The sequence below is a fragment of the Talpa europaea genome, assembly GCF_964194135.1.
Source record: "Talpa europaea genome assembly, chromosome: 9".
Lineage (NCBI taxonomy): Eukaryota > Metazoa > Chordata > Mammalia > Eulipotyphla > Talpidae > Talpa > Talpa europaea.
Genome location: NC_140076.1, coordinates 16,546,802 through 16,557,125, shown reverse-complemented (window position 1 = coordinate 16,557,125; position 10,324 = coordinate 16,546,802). Strand labels below are relative to the sequence as shown.

General features: G+C 44.5%; 1 protein-coding gene across 1 annotated transcript; it reads right to left on the bottom strand.

The window, feature by feature from the left end:
- Positions 1-1,383: 1,383 nt before the first annotated feature.
- Positions 1,384-7,054, bottom strand: YTHDF2 (YTH N6-methyladenosine RNA binding protein F2; the record flags this gene model as incomplete). The annotated part of the gene is made up of 4 exons (XM_084242253.1): positions 1,384-3,048; positions 5,875-5,954; positions 6,532-6,556; positions 7,028-7,054. 4 exons carry the CDS (start codon positions 7,052-7,054, stop codon positions 1,384-1,386), a joined length of 1,797 nt encoding a protein of 598 aa, XP_084098379.1.
- Positions 7,055-10,324: the final 3,270 nt, after the last annotated feature.

Here is a 10,324-nt window from a genome sequence, read left to right as displayed (position 1 = left end):
TTCTGCAGATGGAAGAAAGCAGATTCATAATATAGTGTAGTGATTAAGCATGTTTCAGTGGTTAAACCAAGGTGTCCCTCATGTAAGTTAATAATCTGCTATGCCACCATGTGATGCAAAAAGGTCAGGCTCCTTTTTGTTTCTCTAGAAACAGAAGCCTGTGACGATTTAGTCTTTCCGCTATCTAGCAAAAATAATCAGTAAACTACCTTCTTTCTACAAGATTTATGATAGATTTTTGTTACACTGTGGAGGGGTTTAAAAGACTAAATTTTGCTGTGTTTTGTCTGACAATCAACTTCTCAGTATTCTGGCTCTATATTCCCGATTATTTAACATCACTGGCAAGTATATCACTTTCTCATTCATCTGTACACTCTAGAAGATGGCAACCATTCTGCTTTAAACTGGGCACCTGATACCAAAGAGCCCTCCTCACACCACTAAAAGAATGTTTTTATACTGAAAACCTAACAGGTGTCTCAGGTCCTAGAACAAATATAAAATCCCCATGAATTCATGACAAACTTAAGGAAAGGCATTTATATAATTTATTTTATATTTGAGGCTAAGTACTCAGGTTTCTCTCAATCAATAATATGTATATCTCTTAAAGAACATTTCTCCTTTCACTCTTACTTTTTCCACCATACTACATTAAATAGTGTCTGAGTCCTGGATAATGTATGACAATCCACCCCAATTAGCATTTTCTTTCTCTTACAGTCCTAAATATTTACATTCTCTCAATAAGGATTACCAACTCTTTAAAATAAATTCAACTCTTTAGTATGAACCTATCCTCCATCGCTCTTCCCAAGATTCCCAACTGTTACAGAGAAAAGTCACTCCTCACAAATACAAAAATGTTAAAAGAGGTCACCCTTTTTCTGGTTATGTTGGATTTTTTTTTTTTTTTGACATTTTATATAATAAATACTGACTGTTCTACCAAGAAAAAGGTCTTGGGAAAAAGGCAAAACACTATGAAGGATAGGAGCTAGGAAAAAAGTTCTGAAAAACACCCTCTTAACACCACCAATTCTAGAAGGCAGGCAGAAAACAGTTTCAGTGCTTGGTAACTCACCAGCTCTTGAAAATAACCACAGTACCCAACCTTCTTCTGTGCCCCATTACAGCTTTAACCTTTTCCATGGTTCTATCACTACAATCATCCCCTTTACATTTCTTTCAACTCATTCTTCACATCTTTCGGCATCATGTAAATCCCCTTTCCTTACATAGTTTCTGCTTTCCTTTAAGCCACATTTCTTTCCTCCATTATCCTTCACACTAAGGTTCAAATAGTAAGACCAACTACACTTCCATAAAGGTTTGAACTAATAAGTGATACTTGAGTTATTCAGAGCTTTTATTTATGGTTCAGTATAATACCTCTCCTGTTCTCCCTAGTTCCTTCTCCTTCCCTGAAAGTCTTAAGAATGGTAATAAACTGGTTACCTTTTTAACACTTTCTTCTTCCTCTTGGCGTTTCTCATAGTGTGAGAAGTCATCAAAAATGGAAGTGGTGTGCTTGTAGCTGGCTATGATTTTCAACACCTGCTTAGCCTTTTCCAGAGGCACTTCCTGAGTGTCCCTGGAGTTGGTCACTGGTTTATTCTCGTTGTTCTCTAGGCGAATGTGTCGCAGTTGGCTATTGGGAACGTCCTTCACAAAAATCCACCTGACATCAAAACGACCCTTCCATTTGTCCTGGGACCACACACCTGCACATGTGTTGTAGTCCACAGCGGATTTCATTTCTGCAACGCCACAGAAGTGTCCACTGCCGTTGACACTGAAAAGTAAGTAAACGGGGCCTTTCCCGTTCATGGAGCGATAAGCAGCATCCAGTCTCTTGTTACCATGCTCTGTGCTGCACCAGATATTATACTTAATGGAACGGTGGATATCGTCCTCAGAGTAGCTCTTAATGATGAAAACCCGGCCATGTTTCAGATTCCAGTCAAAATCCTTGGGGTTATAGTTATTAATGGACCGCAGCTTCTCCAGCACTGGGTGAGGTTCTGAAGGAGTAGATCCAGATCCGGCCTGAGACTGTCCTACTCCATTACCATCCACCCCATTATGACCGAACCCACTGCCACGGTTCCGAGGTGCTACCCAGCGGGTTGGCTGAGCTGCCTGTTGCTGGACTGAGAGCTGGGTAGGCTGTGGAGGAGGTGGGGGCAATGGTTGTGTTTGTTGCCCTACGGATGCCTGAGCCACTGGTGGGCTGTTGTTAGCCTGCTGACCGACAGGCTGGGGAGACCCCTGGGTTGGCTGCTGACCTATATTCTGGACCAAAGCCTGTGAGGGTGCTTTTGCCACAGGACCCTTGTTATCCCAAGTTCCAATATCCATGTTATGCTTTATTGGGGGTGGCGGAAGACTTGACCCTGCAATCCCATTCTTGGTCTTCAACTTAGGTTGCTGTTTTGCAGGCTTGCTAGCAATATCAGCCCAAGATGCTGGTTTCGGAGGAGCAATGGTAGCAGGAGGCAAACTATTGGAAGCGACGATGTTACTAGTAATGGACCCACTACCAACAGCAGAGCCTACAACTTTTGGAACACTGCTTGCAACTTCAGTGCTACCCAACTTCAATGCTGCCATCCCTTGGTCTATAGTATTCATGCCAGGAGCCTTATTGAGAGTCTCACTGGCAAAAGCTGACTGTCCATCAATCATGGCTCCACCTAAGGAGCTAGGTGCATAAGCATAATTGCTACTATATCCAGAGCTCTGAGTAGACTGTCCCTGAGAACTGTTATTTCCCCAAGCAGAGAAGTCAATCCCACTGGGAAAGAAATTAAAACCATGCTGACCAAGAAATGGAGTGCTACCTAGGGCTCCTGGTTGTCCAAACATTGCATCTGGTAGAAAGTGAGGCTCTCCGTTGCTCAGCTGTCCATAAGAAGTTAGATAGGGCATGGCTGTGTCGCCTCCAGTAGACCAAGCAGCTTCACCCAGAGAATAGGAGAAGCCAATGGAGGGACTGTAGTAACTGGGTAAATAGGAATCTGACATGGCAGTATATGCATTATTCTGTGGAAGGAGAAAAAAAGCAAATAAATCAAGATTAAATACAAAAATAAACAAAGCAATCAGGACATTTCCTCTTCCACTTATTCACAACTTAAGTATTTCAGTCATTACCATAAAAAAGGAATGACTATTTCAGATGGTTTCTTCCCATAAACCTGCTGGTATTTTCATAATATAAGTTTTTTTTATTTAATCACTGCAATGTTTAAAGTTAAACATATAATGAACGTGGGCCTTAACTTTAGCACTTCAATTCAGCAAAGGGCAAACCCAGTACTTCATCAACAGTTTAAGTCTTGCTCTATAGAAGTGTTCAGATGATATTTTTACTAAAGCCACCAACCATCTCTGGATTAAGGAGTAGGAATTTTGACATAACAGAGTTTCAAAGTGTTCAATAGTTTGAACAGTATTTAAAGGAATTTCCTATTAAAACCGTACTATAACAGAACGGGGGTATTTGAAATTCTATCCCAAAAATCTGTGCAGTCATCCCTCATCCATACACCAAAACATAGAACTCACTACATCTAGTTTACAGCTTTGGCCTCTTAGCAAATCACCTGAGAAGAAATAGATGCTACTATTAAAAAAAAAAAAAAAAAATCTAGAAAGTAAAGTGGTTTCCAGAGAATTTAAAACTAGAAAAAGATTGCTACCTGTTTTACTTGACCTATAAAGTGACTGCAAGGGAAACTCACACCTAACCTTTCCATTAAAAGCAGGAGTATGATTTTATATAATGTATACCTTTAAAAAAGGAATCATTGTAAAAAAAGAACCAGGAATATAAATTTAAATGCAAATAGTCTTCACATTAACCACTGCACACATTGAAGATTACAGTGCAAAAACCTCATTCTTGACCAACTTTAGTTTATGCAGAATATCACTTTAATACTTTTTATGAATCCTATCACTCACAAAATAATCCCTTAAATGTGGAGTCAGAGATACACAAATTGATCTCTAACTATAGATACACAGCTCAAATGGAAATCAAGAATATTTTGCCCTAGCTCCAAAATAGCTCTGGCCTATACTGGTTAACTGTACAACCAATAACCAGTCAATAAGTAGTTTTGTTCTTAAGACACTTAGAAAACCATAAAGTATATTGTGCTTAAGTCTGTATTATCAAAGCAAATAGAGGTTCTCCCTAGTCACTACAACACATCGAAATTAAATATTTCAGTTAACATGGTTGAAAAAAATGCTGGTATTTTTATCTGCCAATTAAAATTTTTCCTTAGAAAAAAAGCTCAATCTTTTCACACATATCCTCAAGTTAAAGTCTATTTTTTAAAGAGTGTTAAGATATTAACAAACCAAAATCACTATGTGTAAAAATTCAGTCTATACTCAACTCAGAATAAGCCTATTTAAGGCAATACAGAACTGGTTTAAAAGCAAATGAAACAACGCGACTATAAACTACAGAGAACAAAGATTCTCAAGTTATTCCTCCATTCAACCAAGATTTGTTATTTTCCTCAAAATTTCTTAACTAGACATTTAAGCTTGAGCTTATTCAAGAAAGGAAAAAACAAACACATTTAATATCACAGGCTATACCATTATATAGCTGAATGCCTACACCTGAACTGGCAGGTTCCCACATGCCCCCGAGCTCAAAAATCTGAATTACACAATGTTTCACAAGAACTACCTAGAATTATGTTTCCAAATGCTCCCACTCTCCCTGTTATAATGATTATATAAGCAAACTACTTCAATAGCAGGAACCTATTAATAGTTCATTCCTCTACTTCCTTCCCTACTTTTCCTGATTAACTGGTTGTCTTCTGCAAAAACTTTTTTCCAATCACTTGCTTAAGTGGTTTCTATACTTACAATGCATAAAATTTTAAGTAACATAAAAGTTTTATGTGAGAATTAGGTTCAAATATGGGCATGTATTAACATGTCATTATTCAAGACTACAATACAAATAAGATAGCATATATTCATATACACAGATGCCCCTTTCATAAGGTTCTTCCTCTTTTAGGATATCTTAGATGAGTTACTGTCCACTTTCCTTTTGGCTTATTAATCAAGGGAGAAACATTTATTAGTTACAACTCTGTCTTTGGAACCCAAGCTGTCAATACAAAAGAACTGCTGAAACAAGCTTTTACATACACTTATTATTTTATGAACCTTATATACAACTAATCTTCACATTAGAAGACAGGTTACACTGCCAAAACGTCATTCTTGCTCTTAAGCAGTATTTTCACCTCCTTTGAACCATTTTGTAAATCCTACAGCTCCTTTAAGTGAGAAGCCAGAAGTATATAAAGTTGGTCTCTATAGATACAGATCAAGCTCAACTCAAGAAAGATGTACCTAACTCCAATACAGTTCTCAGAATCTAAGAATCCACTAACTAGTGAGTGGAAGAAAGGAAGACACCCAGTTCTACAGCACTGAATAAAGTTCAGGTTACTTTCTATTAGTTTTTCCATCACATATGAATCCAATTTCTAAAAGAAAAAATTGGGGGAGGTGAAAATTCAGATATTTAACACTAGAAAGTATTCTTAAACTTTACACCACTATATTTTTGGTAAGGAAGAACAATTATTCAAATAAATGTTATTGTTCCTACACTCTAAAACATTATCAACACAAGTCTAGAAATATAAGGTTGACAACAGACATGAGAATCCGAGTCCATAAACTTGTAATAACTGTTTTTATAACATATTGACCTGTATTAAGACAGTCATCTCCTGAAAATGAGATTTATTGATAGGGCAGAGAAAGAATAATTGGTATACTACACCCTTTGATCAGGCATGTAAATGGTTAACTACTCACGGGCCTTGCCTGTGGGCTCAAGTATGGTTCAAAATCATCATCATTTAATCCATCCTTTTGATGCACAGATCCATTTTGTACTAAAGGGGAAAAAAAATATTCAAATTAGGAGTGTCTCAGTCCTACAGTCTCCCCCCACCCCAGCACCAATGAATCAAATAAATGTACCCTCAGCAGAGAAAAATTTTACCGAACAAAGTTTTCATTTCAAAAGAACAAAGCGTGAATGCTGAGCAACATTCGTCAGTGAAAATGTCTCCTTCCACCCAGAGCGAGTTGATCTAAAAAGGTCATTTTATTGGCTCCTCTAGATTTCTATTCCCTCCCGCTTCCCCTCCCCCATCACATGTGAGTACTTCCAGAGTGTGATCCACGAGGATGAAAAACAAAGGCCTTCTAAGACCTACAGGAAACTAAGGACCTGGGACATTTCAAAACCGAATCCACCCCCACCCTTAATGAATTACTCCTTGTTCACGAAAAAGCTGTCCGCCAGCTGCAAGAACACACTGAAAGGGTCAAACGCTTAAAGTGAGCACCACCTGCGAACTAAGCGGCTTCCGAAAGGTCCTCTCCCCGGGGCGCTTCCCGGAGACCCCGCCCCCACCGCTCGGCGCCCCACTCCCGACCCCGGGCCACCCGCGAAGCTGGGCTCACCTTTGTTTCCTTGACCTTTTGGTCTCTGCGGGCGGAGGAAACGTCGCCGGGCAGCAAGCATTCGGAGGAAGAAATGGAAAAGGACAAATTAAAGCCGGGCCCGGGGAGGGAAGAAAGGAGCGGCCTGAGGGGAGGCGTCAGGAATGGTGGTGAGGGGGAGGCTGAAAACGGGAGGCGGGGAAAAACGCTAGGCCGGCGGGCCCGCGGGGGAAAAGCGGGGGACGCGCCTGAGGCAGCGCGAGGAGCCCAGGGCGTCAAGGAAGAGGAAGGAAACAAGGAAGGAAAACGAGGCAGGCGCGGCGCGGCCGGTGGGCGCCGAGGCCCGGGCAGAGCGGGCTGAGGGCGAGGTGCTGGGCGCGGCCGGCCCGAGAGGCCCGAAACCCGGCCCGCCAGAGGCGCCGCCTCAGCTCGGCCCGACCGGGGGCGGCGGGCCCGGGCCTAGTCGGGCTCCCTCTCGCCTCACACAATGGCCGAGGCATGCGGGCCGGGCCTGTACCTGCTCCAAGAGGCTGCTGGCCGACATGGCTCTCGGATCCTCGCGGGTGGCGGCGGAGGCGGTCTCCCCTCAGGGCGGAGGCGGCGGCGGATGAGCCCCGGCGGCGGGAGCAGGCGGCGCGGCGGCGGCGGCGGCTTTTGTCCCTGACACTCGGGGGCCTCGGCGGACGCAGCGGAGACTCAGCGCGCGGCTCGGGCTCCGGCTCCGACTCAGCGACGCTCTAGCCCCAGAGCTCAACGCCCGTCTCTATGCTTTTACGCGCGCGCCCGCCCCTCGCAGCCGAAATAAGGGAGCCGAGCGGCGGAGGCGAACGGCGCGCGCGGCGCGACGCTGACTCTCACATTCACTCACCCACGCGGAAGGGGCCTGGCGCGAAGCACCCCGGGAAGGAAGAGGCGGGGCCCCAGCGCCCTCTGGCGGGCTGGAGGAGCGGAAGCGGCGCGTGGGGCCTCCCCGCCCCCAACGCCTCGAGATTGGGGCCTAGGAGGGTGGGGGCGGCTAGGGTCGTACCTTTAGGTTTTGGGTGGCAGCTCGGGAGACTAGCCTTAGCTTGCGAAACCCCACCAAAAGCGATTTCTTCGAGGAAGAGACCTTTGAAGCAGGAGAGAGATTAAAATAACCTGATTTCAGCTGCAAATGGCACCCCACCAGTCTCTGGAAGGAAACCCCAAAGCAGGGTCGCAGGGAAACTTCGTGGGGCCGCGGTGGAGGGAGAGGGGGCTCCTATCTCGAGAACCTCCCGCCCCAGGGGCCTGGCCCTGTTAGCAGACTGCAAAAAAGAGTGCCCTGAGAACAAAAACATACACAAAATATCTGGTGCCCTGCTAAAGATTTATCCTTTAGCTTTTCAGGGAGAATGTGGACGAAAAATAGAGAATCTACAATTCTTTTTTTAGGGACTTCGCTTGTCCCTGTGATAATCCGTTAAACTGTGGACCTCATTTACAAGAAAAACACACCTCACGCCTTCATAAAATTTTACTTGTACCTTCCAGTAATCCAGAGACTCTATAAATCTATAGACCTCAAAAGGGAGTGTCCTTAACTGGAGAACGAAGGAAATTAAGACTATTTGAATACCTGCTGTGGGTTAAGCTTTGTTATTGATGCTTCCAAAAGCTAAAAGATTTTCAACATCTTCAAAATAGCTATCAGTCTCTCTGTTCCACATTAGGGAACACTGGTTCAATTATGTACCCGATGTCACAAAGATTAAATAGCCAGGTGTAGCTGACATTAACAGGAAGGAGCATAATGGTCACCTCCACCTCTAAAAGAGAAATTCTGTATACAGGAACCAGAATCCAGAGATTTAAAGAATGGGTAAAAGCAAACCCAACTCATGTGTTGGTATTTGATCCTAAGACAGCACATTTCCTAGAGCTTTCCTGGTTGTAAATAGTAGCAAACAGATAAATAATGCACTATTAGGTGTCAACCTGATACTATCCACTCCCTCGATACAGGAGGCATTGGTGAACTCAGTAGTAAAATAAATGGTAACAGGGCATCTTGGATTTTACATCATGATTTTGCTCAAAGTGCTTATTCTTTTCTACCCAAATCACACTTACGGTTGGAAGGAATAAGTTCAGATACCAAAAGTGATGGGCTTCCAGCAGACAGTAAAAAGAAATCCAGTAATACTTTTTAAAAGATACTCAGCCAGACGCCTCTAAGTCATGGTGTGGAATCGTGCAGGTACAGATGGTTTAGAGGAGGATTGTGAGATAACCCTGAACCATCTCTGCATGAGTCAGACCTGCAGGGAGCCTGGAGAAGACTTTTTCTCAGTGCTGTTGTGAACGATGCACACGATGAAGCTCCTAGATGGGACTCAAACCTCTGGTGTCCAGAGCCAAAATTCTGCCACTGCAACCTGGAGCATTAACCAAGAACCAGAGCAACTGCATGGAACAGCAGCCAATGGCAGCACCACGGTGGATCTAACTGGTGGCCTATAAGTGACTCCAGGAAACCTAAATCAGTGGTAGAGCTGGGGCACTGAGCCAGAGGCCCCAGGCCAAGGACACCTAACCAGTCACACTGTGCCATCTGCCCTTCAGGCTGCCAGCCAGGACGTGGAACGGGACTTCAAAGAAGCAGTCATGGGGACAGCACTCAGACCTCCGCCCCATGTCTTATCCATAGACTTGGCCACTTGACAATAATAAGCATCAAAGACACTATCATTTTATTTCAAAATTGTGAGCATGGAGGTTATGACTTTCAAGGGAGACCAAACAACATAATATTTTAGAGATCAGAAATTTAACCTCGGGACCTCCCTGGTGACACAAAGAGTTAAGCACAGCACTATGAAGGTATCCGCAGCCACTGCAGCACTAGTTTGATCCCCGACTGGCCAAAGAGCTACCCATATGGCACAGCAGACCTCTCCTGTCTCACCCGCTGCTCCACTCAGCAATGGGATTTCAGTCAGTCTGCTTGTTCCGCTCCCCGCTCTGTCTCTGGTGAATCCTCTTACCCCTTACACCTCTGGCCTGTACCCCAGTTCTCATATGCATAAATAAATAAATCTTTTTTAAAAAAAAGAATAGGGGGCCTCCCTGGTGGCACAGCTGTTGAGCGCTGGGTTGCGAAGCTGCCCGCGGCCCCTGCAGCACTGGTTCGATCCCCAGCTGCTCCCCGGCCACCAGAGGAGGGACCCACATGGCGCGCAGACCTCTCCTGCCGCCCACTGCTCGCCTCAGCAGTGTACGTCGGTCCTTCTGCCTGCTCTGCTCCCCGCTCTGCCTCTGGTGAATTCTGTCACCCTCCCGCGCTTCTGACTGTACCCAGTGCATGTATAAACAAAACAAACAAACAAACAAACAAACAAACAAATAAATAAAACATGCCTCTATAAAAAAAAAATACAGACATTAAAGCACAGGGTTAAAATCAGCGCTATGAAGCTATCACCAGCAACTGCAGCATGAGTTCCATCCCCGGCCAGGGAGCTACCCACATGGCACAGCAGACCTCTCCTGCCTCACCCGCTTCTCCCCTCAGCAGTGTATTTCAGTGGATCCACTGTTCTGCTCCCCACTCTATCTCTGCTGTATCCTCTCACACACCCCCCACCCCCAGCACCTCTGGCCTACACCTCAGTTCTTGTATGCATAAATAAATAAAAATAAATCTTAAAAAATAAAGCAGAGCGGGCCTCCCCTGGTGGCGTAGCGGTTGAGCACTGGGCTGCGAAGCTGCCCGCAGCCTCTGCAGCGCTGGTTCAATCCCCGGCTGCCGGCAAGGGTCCCACATAGCGTGACAGACCTCTCCTGCCGCCCGCTG